General features: G+C 40.5%; 1 protein-coding gene across 11 annotated transcripts in view; it reads right to left on the bottom strand.

Moving 5' to 3' along the window:
- LOC136853011 (protein PRRC2C-like) overlaps positions 1–23,572 on the bottom strand; it is a 30,228-nt gene extending 6,656 nt beyond the window's left edge. For 4 of the 11 annotated variants that reach the window (XR_010857294.1, XR_010857295.1, XR_010857296.1 and 1 more), the window contains exons 1-13: positions 23,386–23,572; positions 18,273–18,408; positions 16,151–16,426; positions 15,871–15,988; positions 15,110–15,673; positions 14,845–14,937; positions 14,433–14,593; positions 13,745–14,001; positions 12,377–13,566; positions 7,391–7,850; positions 6,914–7,039; positions 4,488–6,279; positions 492–1,746 (exon numbers count right to left, since the gene is read on the bottom strand). Coding sequence is in view for 6 of the 11 variants with exons in the window: in XM_067128147.1 (XP_066984248.1) it covers positions 492–1,746; positions 4,488–6,279; positions 6,914–7,039; positions 7,391–7,850; positions 12,377–13,566; positions 13,745–14,001; positions 14,433–14,593; positions 14,845–14,937; positions 15,110–15,673; positions 15,871–15,988; positions 16,151–16,426; positions 18,273–18,353 (6,373 nt within the window). In the remaining 5 variants the exon portion in view is untranslated. The remainder of the gene's footprint in view (positions 1–491; positions 1,747–4,487; positions 6,280–6,913; positions 7,040–7,390; positions 7,851–12,376; positions 13,567–13,744; positions 14,002–14,432; positions 14,594–14,844; positions 14,938–15,109; positions 15,674–15,870; positions 15,989–16,150; positions 16,427–18,272; positions 18,409–23,385) is intronic. The other 7 variants (XR_010857297.1, XR_010857298.1, XM_067128152.1 and 4 more) reach the window with 5 other exon arrangements.
- Positions 23,573–23,805: the final 233 nt, after the last annotated feature.

Below are 23,805 nucleotides of genomic sequence, written 5' to 3'. Positions count from 1 at the left end.
AATAACAACAAACAATAACAATTAAAATGAACAATCTATGTCCAACTTTAATATGGCTCAATTGCTTTAGCAAAAGTTACTGAAAAGCACACAACTAAAGTGCAGACAAGCATTACACAAACTACAAACCAATTCACAGTTATTATTATCATTATTATTAGTTCCATCTAAATGACTAAAATTTTCTAAATCCCAGGTGTATTAGTAGCATGCAAAAAAAAAAAAAAAAAAATCAAACGAGAATTCTCAAAAAACCATAAAAAAAAAATCAAGGATTATAAAAGTTCAATGCAAAAAACACTGACAATCAGCTTGGTGAAATAAAAGGCTCCAAAATCTTTTCCTTTTTCTTTCTTAGCTCTTATGCTAAAGCAATCTCATCACCTGAAGAGGGCTACTACAGCCTGAATCTTAATCTCTCATTCTGATCAAGAGTTGGTGTGTGAACATGGATTGTTGTTGTGGAAATGGCAACTGAGGAAACTACTTACTAGCATAATTATTCAAGTCGATGCCCTCCAATGGGTTGGCTTTCTCTTGCTTGGGCTTAGAACTACTACTTTTGTTGGTGACTTCAGAGAGAGCCTGGTGTACCATGCTAGGGTTTATCTTTATTTCATGCACTTGTTTGACAGTAGTAGTTTCATTCTTAGTGATGCCCTTTCCACCACCACCACCTGAGGGACCATTCTTAATAGCTTTCTCATTTTTGGGGGGAGGAGCCTTCTTCTCACCAAACCTCTGCTGTTGCTGTTGTGGTTGTTGCTGGCTAGAACTCTGGGGAGCACCTGGACTCTCCGCTTTATTGTCTTTGCCAAGGGAATTACGTCCCAGTGCTAAGCCCCCACCTGCTGACGAGGAAGACAGAGGCCACATTCCACTCCCGCCTCCACCACTGCTGCCGTTGCTGCCTCCTCCTCCTCCACCTCCTATCTTCCTTTCAGTCTTGCTACCCTTGCGGTGTGGATGTGAGGGCTGGTGATGTTCTATCTTGCTGCTGCTGCTCTTCTCTTTGTTCTCCTTACGAGCCTCTGGGTCACTGCTCTCTGAGGCCGTCTCCCAATCTGCCTCTTCTGTTGTTTCGGGGGTTCCTTCTTTCATGCCATTTTTTACAGAATTAGCTGTTGATGTTGCTGCCGACCCTGATCCAGACATTGTACCTGCGACTTGACTAACACGCCCTCTCTTGTTACTTCCGCCACCACCCCCACCACCACCACCACGCCTCTCCCGCTCAAAATCTCTCCTCTTCTGGAATCTGGGTGGCATACGGTCATACCTGCTCTGCTGCAATTTGCGATTAGCAGCAACAGCTGAATCCTGAGACCCACCATCAACACTGGCATGTTTTCCTCCCTCTTCAGTTTGCCCCGATTTGCCACTACTGCCACCACCACCACCACTTCCTCCTCCTCCTCCTCCGCCTCCTCCTCCTCCACTAACACCTGGTGCTGACCGCCCCCGGCCCCCTCCTCCTCCTCCATGGCTGGGAGGTCCAACACTTCCTCCTGAACCTCCACCACCCCTGGAGCCTCCCCGCCTGGTATCCCCTCGCCCCCGGCCGCCACCTCGACCAAACTGGGAGCGCTCACCATCACCGCTCTCCTCCCGGCTGTTGGATAAGGATGACCCACTGCCGAAGTTCACGGTTCCTGCTCCTCCTCCACTGCTCCCACCACCACTTCCTTTCTCGGATGGCATGTTGGTACTGCTCCAGTCACCGTCACAGCTTGCAGTTCTGTCATCCTGAAAGTAAGAGAGCACATCTTTCCTCATAAAGGGCATCATCTTTTGTAGCAGTAAGTTTCTGGTACAGGTGAAAATGAAAGTTTTTCTATAAAATTACCTATCTTTCACACTTGCATTTACCCAAACACTCCATAATTCTGTCGCTAAATGTCAAGAGAAAAACTTGTAATAGATACATTTCATGAATAATCTTCCTCTTTACTGACTTTATAACCTCTGTGCACTTACTATTGTGACGTGGTTTCAAAACACACAAGTGCATTGTTAATGATTTACAACAGTCTCTCCAGTTGTCAAAGACAACAAACTTAGGCTAAGGAATTACCACTCAAGTACAATCCTACAATAAAAAGGTGTTCCAGAGACGGTTTCAAGAGTGAAAAAGAAAGCCCCTCAATAATATATTTTGCAGCTTTACTGAATAGCCACCAATAACTTGCATTCCTTATTTTGGATTTGTATGCATGAGGTTGTCCCTCCTCATACAACGGAGTTTACTGCACACAAATAAGATAAATCTAGTGAAAATCACTCCCACTTCTGTGGCCCAGAAAGTGATGGTGGAAATAAATAACATAAATAGGAATGTTACTTTGTTTGGTTGCAATGGCAAAGAATGAATGATTCAATTCGGATAATTCACATTGAAGGCATAAACAAAAATGAATCTCATTTCTTTGCAATGGAAGAATGAATGATTCAGTCTGAATAATTCATTTTGAAGGCATAAACAAAAATGAATCTCTTCATTTCTGTAGTTACCTGCTGGAGTTAATCATTTCATCATGCTGCTACTACCAAAAATCACTGGTAAATAACTTGCAAAATATAGAAATATAATTCTGCCTCAAATTGGGATCAATCCTACCAGCCAGGACACATGGAATCTACATACATACTTATAACACCTAAAAGAAGTCATCCTAGCTTTGTTCTCATAAAATAATACTGATCGAAATAGATTACCTCGTACATGACACATCAAAACACTCTATACTGCATCCCCATCAATTCTTTTGTAATCTTTCTCCAGGACCCGGAGAACAAGGCGTATCCTCTACACTCTCAAATTTCAGATAACATTCAAACTTGTTTAAACTGGCCTTCCCATTCCCTGGCTCTTCCTCTGTGCTGTAACATCATCAAATTCAACTACTGTAATGCTATGCTTTCTAAGTCTTATCACCACTTCCCTGAAGATGGTACCACCTACCATACTAAAGTAATACAATAGTGGCTTGCACTGTTATTGACATAGTACCCAGCAACCACTCCTTTACCACAAAGTTTCATTTGCCTCTGCACTACTTCCCTTCAATTAACACCTTTTTCTCAAATTTACTCCTTAATTTTTCAAAATAACCTTTTCATGTCTTAACTACCATATCCTCTTATAAATTACCTCTAATCACTACTGCTCCCCCCCTCCCCCACCAAACAGCACTTTAAGCCAGCGTTTCTCTTCTAAATATCTCATTTCATTATTTTGTGGATACTTATTCTTCTCTCTGTTGCTTTTTTTTTTATAATTCCTAATGCATTCTTTCTAAAGAAGTATCTTGAGCCTTAATCTACTTTTCATTCATATTCTCCTAAATTTATTGCCCTCTTTAGTCAGTTCCATGTAATCATACTCTCTGAAGCATTCTGAACTCTTAAAATTCACTAACACTTTCAACCAGGTTTCAACCACCTTTGCCAATTCTTTCTTTTCACTCTTCCATTTTATCCAGTAGTTTTACTATATCCCTCAAAATTCCCTCCTTCTACTCTACACAAAAATGCACACTTGTAACTTCCTATCACAAAATAAGCTACCATCTCGGCCATGCCAAACAATATCACTAATTTTCTTTCCATTAAGGAACAATGTATGCTTTCAATGGATACCATACCATCTGTTCCTTTCTTCTACACTAAGGAAAATCAAAACTTACCTTTAATATATGATTTGAAAATTCTTAGTGAAAATGTTTTAATGCATTATTCTTCCTTATAGAGCTCTCACTTTTTTATATGGCACAATTACATTTTTTTTTTTTGGGTAACACAAAACCTGTGCAAATTGATGGAAGATGATTGCATAACCAAGTATATTTTTTATTGGTTTTTAATGCCTTTTAAAAAATTAGTTATACAATTTCTCATATAACTCTATCACTAAAGGATACCTTATAGAAATAAATGCTTATACCACTGCTGTAGTATCAAAAATTGTTCAGAAATAAGAAGCTGCCCTCCCTGACAAGAAGGACTAATAACTCAAATGCTCCTTTAGAACACCAAACCTTGTATTTGATAAATATATGAGGTCCTAGGTTCATTTCATAAAGGCATCACAGTAAAGAATGACAAACGCCCATAAAACTATCAAACACATTTGTTGTAATTATATCAAACTGCAAACCCTATTAAAATTTAAAGCTTCACAGAAAAATAAAGCTGCTATTAAAATGCAAAATCAAGCCCACTAGATTTATAACATTCATCACAAAATATACCTTATTCCATATAACTGAGAAATCAGCTTACACAGGTCTACATCAGTCTTGAAATATTCAGTCAACTGACTACAGTAATACTAAATTCAACAGGACTAACAAGAAGTCAGTTTAAGTAAAAAGTACTACAGTAATGGACAACAGAAAGAGGGGACTTTATAAGACATGCCCAGAAGAAAAGAACAAAGTACAGCCACAAAAAGAATGTTTACGAACTTCATAAAATCTTCAACTCACCTTGCGTTCTCTATGCATACGAGGATGATACTCCTCATAATAATAGTAATCTCCATCTCGGTAGCTTCTCTTTTGGAACCTTGGTGGGGGACCCCTGCTTCTCCGGGTGTACTCCGTCCCACGGGTCCCTCGTCCTCCACGATAAACTGGATACGTGCTACCTCTAGAGCCACCACGTCCTCCACTTCGAGACGACTCGCTTCTATTTCCTCTGCTTGCCCGACTCCCAGAAGATAAGGATTTACTGCCCCCGCCCCGTTCAGCACTCTCCCGCTCAGCCACATCACCCCCTCCTCCTCCACTACTTCCTACTCCTTCAACGGTCTCTCCTCCAGCGGTTACTGTTGGAGAAGATCCTGGTGCGAGGGTGGTGGCGGTGGCCGTAGTTGTGGTGGGGGTGGTTGTGTCTGATGTGGTCCTGGCCAGCTGCTGCTGTTCTGATTGTGGATTGGGTGATGGTGGTGGTGGTGGGCTCGCCTGAGGTGGTTTCTGCTGCTGCTGATGTGGCAGCTGCTGAGGCAGTTGCTGCTGCTGCTGTTGAACTGTTTGCTGCATTGGCTGTTGCTGAGGCTGCTGCTGCTGAGACTGAATCTGTGGCTGTGGAGGGTTCGTGGGTTTCGAACCAATGCCCTGTGGCGTAGGTACCCTCCCTGGCATTGCCTCTATTGGTGTTGTGGTGTTTGTGTGGGTGGTTGTAGTGCTGCTGCTGTTGGTGCTGCTGTTGCTGTTGGTGTTGGCTGTGGTGGTGGTGTTGCTGCTGCTGCTGCTGACCTGGCTCACCGCTGCTGTTGTGGTTGCGGCGGTGATTGGGGTGGTGCTCTCGCTGTTTGTGGGTGTTGTTTTGGCTGCGCCCCAAATGTTGGACTCCACGGCTTTGGTCAAACTGCTGCCTGCATTGCTGGCTGCTGTTCCCGTGCCGCTGGAATCGGGGCGGGAGCGTTCGGCGTTTTTTGAACGGCTCGACCATACGTTATCCCTCTGTTCCTTGCTGTGGACCACCTCTTTCACTTCGGGTTTCTTGACTATTTCTCCCTGAACAGACTTCTTCAAAGTGGTCATGTTCTTCCTTATCTCCTTTTCCTTATCGGAAGCTTCCAACCTCTCTCGCGTGATAGGTGCAGGAGCATGGGTAGAACGAGAGGCTTCCTTCAAGGTCTCCTGGGCCTCCTTTTCTTCACTTGTCATGGCATTTTCTTTTGGGCTCAACTCCTTCTCTGCACTTCCTTTGCTACTTGGTCTTTCTTCCTTGCAATCTCCCTTTTTTGGAGACTCCTGATACGTGGAGTCACGAGCAAACTCATCTCTGTTACTGTTATTCTCAGACCTGTAGTAATCATCATACTCATATGTAGCATCTGCCCAAGAGGTAATTTCCATTTTCTTTTCTCGCGATGTGGAAAGGCTCGAACACCTCTCAAAAGAATCCTTACTGGCCCGGGAGTCACGGCTGGTGCGGCTGTCTCTGCTGTCCGGCCTCTGAGGACGGTCTCTTGGCTCATCACACAACTCCATCAGTTTTTCAGTGGCTTCTACTTCTTTGTCCCATTCTTTGTGGGTCATTCTTAAATCATTTTGTTCATAGTCATTCGATTCTTTTCCGAGAGGCTCTGATTCGTAGGGACTACGTGCCCAGGAATCTATTTTTCCCTCCCTCCTTTCGAGAAAATTATCTCCCCTCTCAGACCTTGGATCATCAAAGTTTTTTCGGTTGTCAATGCGACGATTCTTTGAGCCCTCACGTTCGAACTCTCCCCTTCCACGGCTGTCCCAGTCTTCTCCATTTACATTTCTCCTGAAACAAACAACAATTATAGTAACGTGACAACAGCAATTCAAATAATCAAAAAGGATTTTCAAATATTGGGAGAATATAGGTATGATCCCTTACAACTTCCTTTTACCAAAAACTTTACTACTGAAAGAGGAGCAAAAGTTCCCTAAATTTTGAAGTTGTTCATTTACAGTTACTTCCATTTAATTTACACACATCAGTCTCAGATGTGCACTAGCACTGATAAAATTGCTTCCAGACACAAACGTAATTGGAAACCCAATGAAATGTCCAAACTCAAGGGCTCCCTCTTCAAACACTATGAAAAACTTTGACTCAATTTAGGATTAATCAAGAAATCAACTCCTGTAATTGCAGATACAACATGAAAAGAACCAGGCAAGAAACAACCTGAATATAGTAATCACAATTCTTTCAAGTTTTTTATTCAAATTTTTACTCAGTACCAAAATGTTAGTCCAGTTTGAAAAAAGCACGTCACAAAAATGTGGGCAATTTACATAAATAAATAAAAATCAAAAAAATAAGATACTCAATACAGACTACCCTATGGCCTTTTCTAAAACGTCACAGCAGAAAATCCTGTGCTCAAACATTAACAAGAAACAAAAAAAAAACAAACATTTCAGCTTACCTCCTATCATAATCATACTCTCTCTGGTCATGGCTATTCCGTTCGTCATACTTCTCGTAATAAGAAGAACGACCCCAACTGTCACGATCTCTGTAGCTTCCTTGAGAAGAACGTCCTCTGTACCTTCTTTGAAAGAGAAATTAAAATCTCTAACAGTACTGTATGACCATTTTTCTCAAATTCACTGACTGGACAGATTTCATGTCCAAAACATATACGGTCCACTAATTCTGAGTACTAATTATGACCTGTTTTTTCAACTAACACATTCTACAATAAACACAAGGGAAAAATTTAAAGCAATGTTCATTATGACAATAATATAAACAACACAACAAACACAAAATACAATGGTCAAATGATACCACATAATGCTATAACTGTACACAACAGTCATATTATTACCTAAAGCACAGTCTAATAGCCTAAAGGAAAACCCTGCGGCAATGCTGTAAGACAACGTTCTCGTTCACTCACCCATCTCTTTCTCTCTCGTAGAAATCATCTCGGCGCGAATCCATGCGATCAGACCTCTCCAATCTATCATTTCTATCGAGTCTCTCAGGTCGATCAAGTCTCTCCTGCCTGTCAGTCCTCTCTAGTCTATCATTTCTGTCAGGTCTATCCTGCCTATCTATACGATCAGATCTGTCTGGTCTCTCAGATCTATCAGGCCTGTCAATTCTCTCAGGCCTGTCAGACCTCTCGGGTCTGTTATCGTGCCGGTCGGCTCTCTCGGGCCTCTCCTGCCGGTCGGCTCTGCTGGGGGGTTCGCTCCTCTCCTGTCTCTCGTATCGGAAATCTCTCTGGTCTGAGCGATCCAAACGATCGTCACGGTCATCGCGGTGCCGTTCAGCCGAGGGAAGACTGGCTGGTCGTTCATCTACCTCACCAGAGGTGTCACTGTCAGTTCGGAGACGCCTGTCCTTTCCACCAACTGGAAGAAAACCCACGTGAACTTCATAAAGCTTGACGGTTCCAAAGGGGATTAATCTAGCATTCACTGCTCTTGCAACAAAAACTAATAATGATGTTATGATTTAACACACAAGTCTGTTTCATCACAAAACCCACTCCCCATATAGATGCCATATTTTCATGACCAAAAAAAGCCTAGGATCCTCAACACACTTGACAACAAGATAAAAGTCCACCACTTTGTATGTGTCAGCTGTGCCTGAGCTACCCATACAGGCCTTTCATTCCTTCTAGAAGCCTAACAGTCAACATGCAGCTCATCACTACCCAGATTATACAATATTTTCATGTGATTTTATATTTTACCCATTCATTTATCTGCATTATTTTCAACATCCATTTTGCTTCACTTTTACAGTAAATAAATGACAAGAGTTTAGCCTACAGTAAGTTACTTTTTTGCTTTTGAGTCTCTTTGTACGTTCCTGTCCTGGGCAGGTTGTTCTATGCATGCCATTTCATGACTAGTGCAGCAGATAAAACAAAATAAGAGGCATGGTGGGCAGCAGCAATGATGGAATGGGTAAAGGCTTGACAACAGACATCAATGGAAACAACCAGTGACAAGTCAGGATGTCACACCAAATGCAGAACAAATGTTCAAATGCACCAATTGAATACGTCCCGCCCAAGACAGCAAGATGGATAGCCTGTGATTGGAATAATCCGATTTAAAGTATTCAGTCTCTGAAGCTGCCAGCAAAAGAGGCTTGGAAAACCCAGAACCTTATAAGTTTGAAGATGCAATGGCTGGAATCTTTGAGGAATGTCATTTTCAAGTCCTCTTCTATGAGATATACTGTAGGGGAACATCTCAAAAGTCTGCTGCAAGGAATACTGTACAGCCAACCCAAACAAGATAGGTACATCCAAAGCATGTCAAATCAGATATGAACAAGCTCCTAGTCTACCATGTACGAAGAGGAATATTGGTAAAAAAAGAATGGGGTAAACAATTGGCTTAACCAGACAACACAAACTCTCTCCCGAAAAATTGACAAACAACAACTTTAATTACAATAAGAAAACCCACAGGGAATTGAACCAACCAAAATGAAATGCAATATAAATTGGACAATCAGTGGTACACTAACCAGAGTCTTAACAATGAACCAGCCAAAAATAAAACTACTAAAAGAATGAAATTATGACAAACAAAATTATATTTACACTTGGAATGAGGTACAAATTTTATCAACTGTGGTTATAGTAACCTGCAAACTGAAGGTGCTGACGTCCACAACCAAACAAGCATATATATACACAGGAAATCACAATGACTAACAAATACAAGAAAACTCATATGAAGAATTTAATTCTCATTTCATAATATATACACAGTGTGTTAGGAGTAGGCAATTTGATCATGGAAATCGTGTTGCTGACTGTAACAATTCTGATGGAAAAGAAAAAGACCAGGAAGCACCATTAAGCAACAGAACATGAACACTGACAGATTTCTGTATTTTGACGAATCAAAGTTAGTGAGACAAGGATTTTCACGCCTTTGCAATAAAGGCAATATATGATTAATGTGGCTGTGATGAAACAAATCTAAATTAAAACCCTAGATAAAGTGCATGAACTGACACTTGTTAATACTAAGACACTTTAATACCTCTTTAATTTTCAGTATTTTAAAACCAAATTTCACCGAGCTGTGCATATAAACTTGCTTGGCGTAAGACTTGTTTGACATGAGACTATCTTGTAAAATTCATACTCTACAGCAACAACAGTTTAAAATTCTAATTCATATCGCTACAGCAACAATAGTTTAAAATTCTATGTAAGTTCCTTATTCGTTAGCACTCAGCAAGTTACTTCCGAGACACTGTAATCAAGTACGTCAGTTAAATTCATGCTGTCAATCAATAAAAGCCAAACTAATGTAAATGATACAAATGCTGCACAGACAATCATGAATCAGGTTACTTGCAAAGTGCCTTGAAACTTGAACCTAAGCAGACACGACATAAAACACAACCAAAAAAATTGATGGTCCATTACAGAAAGGGGTATACTGAGATTCCTACCAATTCTGAGCAGAGCTTCACTGATAAATATTTTCCATTACTTTTAAAGGATGTTATAATATTTCACTGAAAAATATTCTCCATTAGTTTTAAAGGATGCTATCTCATCTAGACTTACTGTTGCGATGGGGCTTGCAAAAAGAACAGCTAAAAAGTTTAATCGCAAAACTGAATGACTGTGGAGACACATTTATGCCATAAAAAGTTACAGTGCTGTTATTACTAGATTTATAAAATAGTACAACCATAATTATCAAAAAATGACAAGTCCATGAAATTTAATGTTTCACAAGACAACTTTCATTATTAGTTAATGACCACAGAGTCACAATAAAGTGAAAACACTGTTCGGCATTCTGTTATTTCAATTCTTATCATAGTAAAATAACGCAAGTATTTTGCTTCAAACTGACATATAAATGTACAGCAACAGACAACTAAAAATAAAATACTGCCATCACAAATGCAGCCCAAGTATGATTTGCCACATACTTTTTGGAACCCAAAAGACCTTGTTCACAGTGTTTGAAGACAATTATGGGATAAGTGTGAGATGAGAATTTTTTCAAAATAGTTAGCTGCAATGGCTTGTAATTCTAACAATTTCTGGGTGGACCAGGCGTTACTATTCATCTCTATGTTGAAATTAAGTCAGCCCAATACAACATTACCAATACATTACATTCTCTAAACGTACGGACTGCTTCAAAATTCCATGACCTTTCCCCATTTGTTACCTGTAATGGGATTAGGCTACGACAAAATGAACTGAGGTACTTTTTATGTTTGGCAGAGACATTTACAAACTAAAGCTTGTGCACTTCACCTTCATTTCAATTTACTTTAATGCCCACATGAATGCAAATCCAGAAGTTATGTTTGTATAGTTCACATAGCTTCAGGTATGCAAAACACACCATCTTCACATGTTACAGTTCATTAGGAAGCTACGGGTATAACGTAGGTCGTTTTTGCTATATTTTCTACTCTTTTACTTGTAAGAAAATTTGTTATGTCCATGAAACTTTAGAAAGTTTACGACAAACAGATAATTTGTCACAGCTCACAACCAACTTTACAACAGAATCGTTCATTTTCCTTTATAAATTAAACAACAAACAGCAAAATAAATTTTGTGATTAGTACAACATTAGCCTACCTTCCTTCAGAACTGCGACTTCAACATCCTATTCCCCTTACTTTAGATAGCCTACTATACGCACTCACAAACTTTAGTTTTCATTTTTAAACAAACTACAACACATCAAATTATTCAGCTTCAAATTGTGACAAAAGGTTGACATGAAATATATTGGCAAACAACAACAAAGACCTTTTTACCAACCTAATCTTGTGCACTCTGGAATCTAAAATGGGTTAATATGCACCGCTTGATTTCTAGAAATTAAATACAAAAACCTTTTAAGCATTTTCTCGGATGAAATGCTGAGGTTCGAATCTTGACAGTTTTTTGTTAACAGTTTCTTTGCCTGCTTGTATATGGGTGAAAGCCATACTACATATAAATGGGTAACAGGAATAATACTGCACTCAGTTACAAGTAAGACTAGCTGTTATATGTAAAAGTGTCCAATTCAACATTATGATTCATATCCTTCTGGCTCCCTCCACAAAAATATGCAAAAAATCTGAAAAGCTCCTTAGTTATACTTCGGTTGCCATAAAGGCAGAATATCCTATATGGCACCAGAAACTGCTATAAAAGCAAAATATATGGCACTTGAAATATAACTACTTGAGAGCTTTTCAGACTTTTGCATATTTTTAGTAATGGCACAAATAATAGTAAATGTTTATCCAAATACTAACATTTCTTTTTCCTTCTAGGCATTTAAAGGCTGAGGCATAGAAAATCATCAATAGTATTTTCCCTTAATCTTTAAAATTATAGTTTGTCTGGAGTACTTTCTGTTGAGGCATAGAAAATCATCAATAGTATTTTCCCTTAATCTTTAAAATTATAGTTTGTCTGGAGTACTTTCTGTTGAATTAGTTGTTATTACTTTTGGAACTTTTCATAAACCCTGTACTTATTATTCCTCCACTTGAGCACTAATATTATAATAAACCTATAAAAAAAGATTGTATATACTGTGCATCTATGCAAACAAAAATTACAGCTAACTCTCTGACAGCCAGAATTCTTACATGGCACATTTTAGTAGAATAAACAAAAACTGGCTTTGGGTAGCCAACCATGATTTTGCAAGGAGCATGCATTCAGCCATGTTCAAACTTGGACTCTATCAAATGCTGGGCATTTCTAAAACTGCTACATATAAGATGGCTATGTTACAAGTAACTGCTAACAATAACCAGAACCTAGCGTTAAGGAGGACTGCTGTAGAGACAAAATTTTGCCAAGTTTAGCGCTTTTTTTTTTAAAAAAGGCAAACAACTGAAAAAATCAACAAAACATGCAACTCACCCTCACTGTCTCGGCCCATGAATCTGTTCCCTGAGCTTGCACCAAAGCGAGGTTCAAAAGATGGAGGTGTCTGGGCTCTTCCAGGTCGGAAAGGAGGCTGGCCTCCCCCACTTACACTGCCACCGCCACCTCCACTGCGCATCATTTCCTGCTGCTTCTGAAACCTGGGAGGAAGCTTGCTCTTGAACTGTGAAGAGAAAACAGGCTGTTGATCCCTGGGACCATCACGGCGGTCATATGACCGATCATATTGTTCCCTGGGGTGGTCGCGATAGGAGTCACGATAATTGTCTCTATTACTATCTCTTCTATCTTGATATGGCCTGTAATCTCTCCCACCACCATCACGACTAGGGGGTTTCTCATCCCTAGACTCACTGTTACCACGAGACCGTTGAATTATGGGGTCAGCAGCATCTTCCCTATCCCGCTCATCCATCACAAAGTCCGAGCGAGCATCACGGGGATCTCTACTCCCCTTCTTCCCAACACCACCACCTGCCTTGTTCTGCTCATACCTTTTTTTCTCCTCGTAGCGCTTCTCCTCCTCTTCATGTAGTTGCCGAGCTCTCTCAATTACCACTTGAACGTCATCCACAGGACGCTTCTCCCGCCACAAGTCATCCTCATCTCTCGAGTGTGGAGGACCATGGGAGGTGGAATGAGGAGGAGGAGGGTGCACAGAATTCAGTGATGGGGAATGCACTGGAGGAGCATGAGATGAATTATGCATTGAAGAATGTGGCTGCATCTGGGAAGGGTGCTGGGGAGTAGGCTGAACTCTCATGCCTGAGCCTTGACCCCCACCATACTCTCTAACAGGTCCCCCTCGATAATCGTAACTTCCACGTTGCTGTGGCTGTTGTGGCTGTTGCCACCTTCCACTCTCCCCAGGAGAAAACCTCCTTTCACCTCTATCTCTATCCCTATTACGTTCATCACCATCACTACGTCTACTGTCACGCTCTCTGGGTCCCTGAGGATCTTTTTCTCTAAGAGCTGCTTCTCTATCACGGTCACGGTCCCTAGACACCTGATGCTCATCACGTCGTTCTTCACAATCGCGCATCGAATGCCTATTACTGTCCTTTTCCCATCGCTCACGTCTGTCTGACTTACGATCCAAGCTGCGTATCTTAGTAGATTCTTCTTCCGCGGTTCCCTCATCTTCGCTGAAGTTCAGCTTTTGGCTACATGGAAGTAAAATCAGAGGCACATAAATAAATACGTTAAAATGTTCTGCTGTCTCATGAATCAAGCTCATTATTTGCTGGATTTAAACAAACCCTTAAATAGTTATGTTTTTGGATTATACAAATTCTTAAACCATCAAAAAATTAATAATATGCTTCATCAAAATACACTTACTTGTAATCCACCTCCCCAGCGCTAGTGGCCCAACCTTCAGCCACAAATGGAGCATCCTCAAAGCCCTCTAAGGCCTCCTTTTTAATTATAGGGGGAGGCATCACAACATCATCATCTGGGGCCGAGTTACCACCACTGGAAGGAGAAGGTCCAGGCCCCCCTCTGTTCCGCTGGTCACGCACGTAGGGGGGACGTGGGTGACCGTGACCAGGATAGTTGGGCGGTGCAAAACCACCTGGGAAATTACCTCGCATCATCTGCAAACCAACATGATCCCTTTAGTTTGTACAATATCATCACCAGAACTTGCATTTATTTGTTCAGAATGCTCACCATTATATAAGTAAGCCATCATACAAAATACATAACCTACTCCACTTAATGCTAAACTCAAATCTATGACATACTGCAGTATTGCATCACCAGACATTTATTTTAAAGCAACACTCGTCAGACAAACCTAATTATTTGGACTAACTATCATATTCAACTTTGCACAAGTGTTCTCAATGATGTTAACCCAAACCCACTAACTGCTAAAACTACTTGGAAACATATTAACCTATTTTTAACGGAAGGAGAGACTAATTTTAACAGGATATCTGACAAGCAGTGTTTACACATGGTCTAAGATCCACTTAAAAATAAAAGTCCTACTGACCAAGAATTAATGCCATGGCATACTCACGTAAGGAGGCACAACTCCTCGAAATTGATGAGGCGAAGCCCCTGCAGGAGGGGCTGGAGGTGCTAGGGGCCCTATGGGTCCTCCAGGCAAAATCGGAGGACCGCCAGGAGGGGTTCCTCTAGTTCCCATCCCACCGTTGCGGTTAGGAGGGTGAACCTCACCTGCAAGATATATGCCACAGTGAGAACTGTACTTTCAACAAACTCAAAATTATGTTTACATATAAACACACCAGATACCAGGGTTAAAATATATCAATTCAAATCAGTTTGACAAATAAAGGTTTTACAAGTAACCAGAATGCAAATTCCCAAATGCATCAACATCAATTCAAATCAGCTTGACATAAAAAGGTTTTAAAAGTAACCAGAATGCAAGTTCTTAAATGCAGCTACCATTTATAAAGGCTTACCATTAAAAGTAGTTGTGTTCTGTGGACTAGACAGACGCTCATCCTGCGGCAGTGCTACTCCACGACCCCCACCCTGTATCCAACTGCCCTCGGCTTTTGCCAAAAGAAGAAAATTAGTTACGATACATAGAAGAATGCATGAATACAACAATAAGGGTATTTGGTCAGAGGAAAACCAGATCTTTTCCACTTATAAAATTTTAGTAAAAAATGTACATGACACCTATGTCTAGAAATGATAAACACCGCTTCAATCAATACTTACTCTGTGGCCTTAAGCTGGGTCCAGGCCCGTACTGTGGCGATGACTCTGCTACTGAGTTGCCACCACCAAGCTTGGGGAACTCCCGATGAAAAAACGGCGACTGTTGGGCTGAGGAGGACTGTGGGGGACCACCATCCAGTGGGAGTGGTGCTCCAGGGGAACCACTGGTTGGTGCTCCTCCTCCACCGGCTGCGGCATTGCTCCATGGCTTGCTGTTGCTGTTGCTGCTGCTGCTGCTGCTTAGGCTGTTCCCACTTACATTGTTGTTGTTGTTGTTGTTGCTGCTGTTCATAGCAGATGTGGAAAGGTTTGGTGTGCTGTTCAAATTTGCAGGGAGATTGTTGGCATTTTTGTTTCCTGTGTTTGCAACAGCACTGCCCAGCGTTGCATTTGGAGCAGCATTGGAAGGTATGCTGCCAGGGATGGTGTTGTTGTTGTTTGTATTGGCAGCGACATTGTTGTTGACGCTGGTGGTTGTGATGATGTTGCCGCTGCTGTTGGCTGCCAGAGGTGTATTTAGAAGAGTCCCACCGCTCCCATTGTCCACCACTCCACCACCACCAACTGCACAAGACAAAATTTGAATCAGTATCTTCATATGCAATCATGTACTTAAAATAAAATCTTGGGTAGAAAACTGTGTCTTGGTTCAGGACCATGGCAAACTATTTTATGCAAACATACTCTTATAATTAACACTGAAAAAGGTGTTGACAAAGTACCCAGACAACAAGGCTGGTCCAGAGAGAGAAAACACTCACCTGCTGGTTGAGAATTTGGAGTTGAGCTTGTACTGTTGTTGTTGCTGCTGGCTACTATGTTCTTGGTTGATGCTTGGCCGCCCACATCCACACTCATAGGTCCCCCTGCCCCGGGTGCCTGGAAAAATAATACCAAGCTTGTTAAATTAGATGTTGAAATATTCTACAATCAAAAACCATGAGTCAAAATACCTAAAATTAAAATATCAGTCCATTACGCTACAAAATATACAAAAAGGGGATGGGACTTCAGTAGCAGTGTTGGTAGAAATGAACAAACCTTGGGAGTGATGTCTAGCGGTGGTGTTGGTGACGGTGTCACCATCACTTCCTGAGGTGTTGAGGACCCACCGGGGGTCATCTCCTCCACCTTGCTGCCCCATCCTTGTCCACCAGCTGGTACCAAATTTACGTTAGGGTCGTTGCCGCTGTTCTCTGCTTTCAGGCTAGGTAAGTTTGCAGGCGGGGGCATGCGCCGTACAGACGCCACTTTACCCAAACTTTGCATTCCATGTTTTTGGATTACGGTTTTTTGAGTTGTTTCAATGGATTTACCCTATAATGAAATAAACATAGTGCTTTATGAGAGGCAGAACAAGGATTTACAAATTCATAATACAGCAGAATTATAAGACAGGAGAGTATCTTACAATACTATACTGTCCTGTTTGTCACTCTAAATTTAAGAAAATGGCTTATCTGAGAAAACGATGGCCTGCAGGAAGCCATCCCATCTATCTTTCAAGAAAGTGATGGCCTGCAGGAAACCATCCTGGCTATCTTTCAGAGTTTTAACAGATTACAGTTCAGAACTCAATCCTTAAACAAAAGACAGATTCAGAATGTTTCCATTTATATACTACAGTAAATTCTTATCAATTCAGATAGAATCTGAATCTACAAATATAGTTGCAAGGGTGATTCACACTGCCCAATAATTTTGGGGTAAAATAAAGAAGATAAAATTTCCAAAGGAATTTTTCTTTAATAAATGACAGGCATCTGAGCTGAAAAATCCATTCAAAGCCTTACATCTATATAATTCACATTTGACCCTGCATTTTCCAGCTGGCAAAAATTCCCCAGTTTATCCGCTACTTCTTACACAATGCTGTTCTGTACAGTTATCATTCATATGCTACACAAAATACACTAAAGTAACCAAAGCAAGAACTGGCAGTTTTACTTAATGTTAAACAAATATGAATGCATTATATCAAAAAGTATGAAATTCTGGTCATACTCTGTAGCATGGCAAAATCAAACAAAATCCCAAACCAGCCTTAAAGAACCTTGTAAAACCTTAAACAATACTGCAGGTAGGGAAAAACAACCCAAGTACTCGTGTACTTGACGTTCACCACTGCATCAGTGAGATCTCGGAAAAACAAAATTATAAAAGTGAACTAGGTTCAATACAGAATTCATACAAATTACCACTGTTTTTCTTGTTGACAAATAAAGCTACACTGGGTATTCCTGACGTCGGTAACATAAGTACACCAGCAAGTTCTCAAACAGGAGATGAGACTAAGTACAGCAATAACCACATCCTAAAATCAGACAAGTTGCAGTACAAACTAGGGGAGAACTAACAGAGGGGCAAGGGGTTCTTTGCTGCTGATTATGCCTCGGGCAGAAAAGATCTTTCCAACATCCCTTGGCCCCAGCTGCACTGCTTTTACCTTTTACTCTTCCTGTTTACCTCTATCCTAGGACTTTAGTGAACTATAACTTTCTTCATCCCATTTTCTAATCAAGAAATAATTCTCTGGTCACCTCTAGTTTACAAATAACTTGGTATTACTGAAACCAATTTTGAAACAGCAATTAATATACAAATTATATTCATGTTGGGGTAACAACGTAAGTTGCCAGGGTTAGCCCTTTCACTTTAGCATACTAAAAATTAAAATGTATAACCTGTAAAATCTACCAATAATGCATGACTGTTTCCATGAACACAGTATGAATCTAAGCAGGCCTAAGCTTACCTTTATGGAAATAGCCAAACCTACAGTAGTCTACGGGAGGGCATTTTTGGCAAATACGACAATCATCATCCACATAGCCACCCCAAGTTACCTGGGATTTGTTTTTTACTTACCGACAGCATTACAGTTCTGCCTACATTAATATTTCAAATACTGCTAAAGACAATATGCTTAAAATGACAAATACAATTTTATTGATTTTACCGGATTCCAGCTGGCTCTAGAAGTTCATCCTAATGTTAAGACCGAGGGTTTGTGTCGCATATGAACAAATAATTTACAGTATGTGCTAGTTCCCTAGTCCTGCAATATACACAGAGTAGCTTCAAGATATGCGTGGGTAAGTCATAACCAATGCTGAGGCTGTTACATACATGCAAGGCAACTGTTGGGTAGGGAGAGTTTTACCTTAAATATATTATTTATGTTGAGTGACTGGAACTTCTTTGATTTCTCCCCCTTTCCTTGTGGCCCAGACGATGCTGACATGCTGATCACAGACGCTCATTTAGATGCTGAGGAACCTGTGGAACGAACCGCTAAGCTGAAAAAAAATGTTCTAGTCAAGACCCAATCACCATATATATTTTATATACATATATATGCATATATAAAAATTAAGTGAAGAGTAATTTTACGACAAACTACATCTGACCACAGACGCTCATTTAGATGCTGCGGAACCTGTGTTACAAACTGCTAAGCTGAAAATGACTTGTAGTCAAGACCCAATCATCATGTGAATATATACTCATACATAAATATACAGGCAGTTCCCGGTTATCAGCGGGGGTTCCGTTCTGATGGCGTGACGATAACTGAAAAACGCCGATAACTGAAAACCAGTGATTTTCGGGGCTTTTTGGGCGATTTTCAGTAACCGGTGCCTCTCTTAGGAATGTATTGGTGCCTATAAGCAGAAATCAGCGATTTTCGGCACCGAAAACTGATGATTTTCATCACTAGGCATGCCCCGTAAAACCGGATTGCTGATAACTGAACCTGCCAATAACAAGGGACTGCCTGTATATATACTGTATATATATTGAAACTTATTTCATGAAAAACTATACCCAAGAGAAAATCTACTGTAATACCATAATACAGCATCAATTTTATCATTATCAACTCTAATGCACTAATATTTTTCGAATTACTTCAGACCAAAAATCAACTTTTATATTAATTTTATCATTATTAATAAATAAGGCATATTAATGTTGATATCTTATTTCCCTGTCATAAAATAACATTAATATGCCTTAGTTAATAAAGATAAAATTTTTGCAGAAAACTTTGCAAAATACCATCTTCCAAATTTCAGACCAGAGGTCATTCCCCCCGCAAATCTGCATCCTACAATTTTCCTATTATCTTCTTTAAAAGGTGGCCTCACTCTCTCTAGTAAGTAGTACACCATGCTAAACCTCAAATCAGTTTTACATTTTGCTTTTTTGAAAATTTCCAGCTGCCTTTGTTCCTGCTTTTATGCAGGCGTTTATTTTTAAGGCAGAATTCCCTTTGTATCATGAAGCCTTAGCGGGAGGTCACGCTCATTCTTATGACAACTTTAGTTACACAAATGATCTAATGCTTCCTTTAGGATTAGGACCATTTTCTTCTTCAGGATGAGATGGGGAGAGCAGTGTCGTCCAACAAACTGACCTAAATATAAAACGCTGACAACTTTAGCCTTTACAGAAAGAAAAAATGAACGAAGACAACCTATCTGACAAGCTCTCTTTCACTAAAGTTTGAACGCAAGTTTCACCTAATATCAATTATTTCAGTACTTATTTTAACGTGTAAACAACACAGGCCAAAGAGGAGGTTACTACTGAACAAAAGTCATCAAAAGTTCTGCCATTATTACAGATGATACATTCACGCCAGAACAAAATTATAAAAAAAAAAAAAAAAAAAAAAAAAAAAAAAGAGGACTGTGCAGTAGGTTATTGGCTGTGTCCTGTTTAATCTCAATGGAAAATTAATGGGAGATGTCTGGTGAAATTAACACAGGCCAATAGGTCTATCAGACATTTTTTTATTATAAATTAGTTGAAATGGACGCTAAATGACTTTAGACAGATTGGCCTCATCTGACAGATCTGTCCTAAAAACAAAAAGGTAAAAACTGCAAGCAAAGACAACTAACACAGTTGGATAAACAGACATGTAAAGAGAAAAGGAACAGATGTGAAAAGACAACAGGAACAAACAAAAATAGCAAAAAGCAATGCAGTGCTGGCCAAAAGGGCACTGCAAAGAACCTTCAGTACCATCTACAGCAAGCCCTGTAGGGCAAACTGCCAGTTGTACTGTCTTTTGGGGTCAAAAGCCAACACAATTTTTGAGTCCTGCTTGAAACTGGCAGCAACTTAAGATACAAGTTCAAGTCTCCTTACAAGTGAAAGCATGAATGATGAAGGAAATATATTTGAGACAGGCAGTTTCTCTTAGACACTTCACTGAACACAAGGAATCTGGTCAAATTCCAGCACTGATGCTAAAAAATCATTCTGAATGGACAGAGATCCTAGCAATGGACACTGAAACCAATATACATGCCCGTGTTTAATACCTTATCATATTAACTGAATGGCTTTCATGAAGGTATACACCATTAGCTAATTTCAGCTACAGCAATAGATATAGTGTGAGAGACACATATGCCCTTTACTACGGTAAATCTCTCTGAAGAACAACTACAAGATAAAGAACAATCTACGGAAAACCCAACTTTCCTGAAACTTCCATTTTCCTAAACACTTTACCCATGACACATACCACCACCGATATGGAAGAGATTGGTCAGCACTGAGCTGCATTGCTCAGGCCCTAATCCTGGACCTATTCATTAGCTATCAGAAACGTGTTCTGTACTCCAACAAAAATAGCTATCAGAAACATGTTCTGTACTCCAACAAAAATGCAATCATGTACATAAATTACATAAATTAGGGTACTGGGCTACACATAATGTATCAATTTAGCACACACAGAAATTCCAGTTATTGTTGCTCCATTTTAATTTCTGATCCAAGGGTATCTGTTGCTGAATCCTTAATCTTCCAGAATGAGAATACGTAATGTGCTCTTTACCAAATTAAAATATTCTACTACTGAAATTGATTATAAATAGGAAAATGTGAAATACACAAACATGAGAGTTCCATTTTGTCCAAAGCTTTGTCTCTGAAGGTAACTAAATCCTTTTATGACCATTTTGTGGGATAAATTCTGCTTCCTACACCAACCTCTAATTTCCCTGTAAATATATGTGCTTAACCAATCTCTGTAACTGATACATCAACTATAGACTGCACAGAGAATAACCACCACCTCCAAACACGTGTGACATAAGGACCGCTGTGAAATTATGCCATTCATATCGTTATTGTGGTTTACCTTCTGCAAATCTCCACTCAGCTCTCACCTCCCTTTTAATAATAAAGAAAAAGCCTTTTTTTTTTTTTAAAACAAAACATGGTGTAGTTTTATGCAGTCAGTTTAGTGTCCTTAATGTAAGGTTTGGTAAAACTTTACTTCAGTTGCGTGGCCTGATTCCCGCCAGTCGTCGACTGGAACAGGTTCCTCATACATAACCTTCCTATAATGCCAGGTCCTGACATAACCCGATCTTACCTACCTAACCTAACTTGGGGCGACGTGACCTGACCTGGTAGTGTTGCGGGAATCAGGCTGCGCAGCTAAAGTTTTACCTAACGATTTCCACATACAGGTTTTCAAAATGAGCATATTTAGGATGCAAGGAATTTTAACAATCAAATATGGTTTTCCCATTGTGATTTTGATAATTCTATACTCATCTTTATTGCAAATATTACAGCGACCCACTACAAGTCCCCTGGTCTACCAATAATGACTGAAAAAATAGGACGTGGGAGAGGAGGCTGGAGTTTTTCAAGTCGTAATTCCTGCTGGGGTTAATGATGACAGCAAACATCCAATTATTGCAGGAAATGGCAGTTATTCTATATTCTACTTCACTTGAATGCATACTGGGTTGAGGATGGTCAAGAGCCCTACATTGGGTTAATTTGGGATAAAACCCTTCAATTTCCAGAATTTTGTTTTTTCCGTCCTAAAATTCTTGGTTTCTCACTTGCAGTCCCTATTATGGTTATGACTCGAGGGGGGGTGTGATATTTCCGAGACATTGGGAAAAGGTCGAAATTCGTAACAAATGGACAACAAAATATTTCACATTCCTGTTCTATTATTCGTTCAGCGTGTAATCTACCATAACTGATTTGCCTAGCACACCATTAAGGCTGAATAGGGTGGACTTTGAGGTCGATGAAAACCTCAAGATAACCACATAAAGGAAAACCAGGCTACGAAGGCCAAGCCTGTGGAAAATGCACCTGCCTCAACCCGGCCTAACCTAGCCATTATAAAATAGTAGTAAGGTTCAGAGATAAACTTAGCACAGCCTAGCCTTGGCCAACTTCAAGCAATTCAAAAAAGGAATACAAATTCCACTGTATAATCAATACCTAACCCAACAAGAATGATCAACTCAACTGCTGAGGCTTATTCCGTCAAAAAAAGCCCAACGAAACTGCCTCGGCAGACCAAGGACTCGAAAGCAAGGCCCAGGCCTACTTTTGCCTGCTTCTGCTTACCTAGACAATGGAAACTGTCTGCTGACCTTCCGCCAAGGCTTTCTCTGCTACGGCGGCCTCTCAAAAGGGGAATTTCCGGAATCCCCGGAATACTTTCGGGCCTGGCAAAATACTCACGGGCCGGGCCTATGGCGAAGGGAAGTTATTCGGGTCATAGGAGCAGTTCGCAGGTGGAAATGGGGGGGGCGAAAACGGCCGAAAACCAGACCCGAAAACCACACGGAACCCCTCGTTCTTTTCTTCTTTCTTTCGCTGCTCCGGACACACTCCGGCAATTACCCCCCCTTTTTTTTTTTCTTTCACGTCCAAAAACCGTCTGGCGGGCAAAAACCGCGTGCGGACCCGAGTGCCAATGCCAAGGGGGGGCCATCGTCACTCCCGAAAACAAAAAAAGGAGAAAACTTTCGTCGTGACCCCGAGCAGTTTTCTGGGTTCCTCGGTGTCAAACCAGGGCGAAAACACTGACCTCTCTCGAAACTGCTCGTCCCACTGGTTGCAAGAGGGTCTTCCAGGAGGAAATGAATCCCGAAAAAAGCGTAGATGAATGCCTCTGAGGGGGAACGGGGGTGGGGGTGGTGCCAAGTGGAGGATAAGGGGTAGGGGGCGGCGGAAGTGACCTCCTCTTCATACAACTCTCGAATTTTTGTTTATTAAAGGCACAAAGCTGTTTCCATACCCCTCCTATCCCTGGCGTTCGTGCCAAACGCGCAAAATACCCCGGAACACTTGGTCGGGCACCGCCCAAAACAGTTATCCACGACCCGATTCGAATATTATTATACTACGAAGAAACAGCGGCTACTTTGCAATTTGGGTCGTCTGCTAGTATATCGTCTAATTTAGGGCTTCATCCAACATTAGCATCCACTTACCTGGGCTCGTTCCAATGACGGATGACTGAAAAAATTAACCCTATCCTAATAATAGAGGTAAAGGGACGGATGGCGACAGAAATATAAGATATTCTCACTATCACTACGCTCCTACGAGCGACTCTCAAAATGGCGAACTAGTACCAAGCTTCTTGGGATCGATAGCGTGACGTCACACTCCCACAATGCGCTGCGCCATCACACCGTAGACCAACTATTTTACTTTGGACAATATAATATAACATTTTTTATTCTCTTTATTTTATCTTATTTTCCTCGTTATAGTCATTCATAAGATTATAAAGATCTTATTATATCTTATTATTTTGTTAGTAGTTTATTATTATCTACATGTTAGTAAGCAATGATAAATAAATAACAATTTTTTCCGAAGTAAAACCTACATGCTCCTGGTCAACA

Source organism: Macrobrachium rosenbergii, chromosome 26 (genome assembly GCF_040412425.1).
Source record: "Macrobrachium rosenbergii isolate ZJJX-2024 chromosome 26, ASM4041242v1, whole genome shotgun sequence".
Classification (NCBI taxonomy): Eukaryota; Metazoa; Arthropoda; class Malacostraca; order Decapoda; family Palaemonidae; genus Macrobrachium; species Macrobrachium rosenbergii.
The sequence above is the reverse complement of the archived record's forward strand: the minus strand, read 5'-3'. Positions and strand labels throughout refer to the sequence as shown.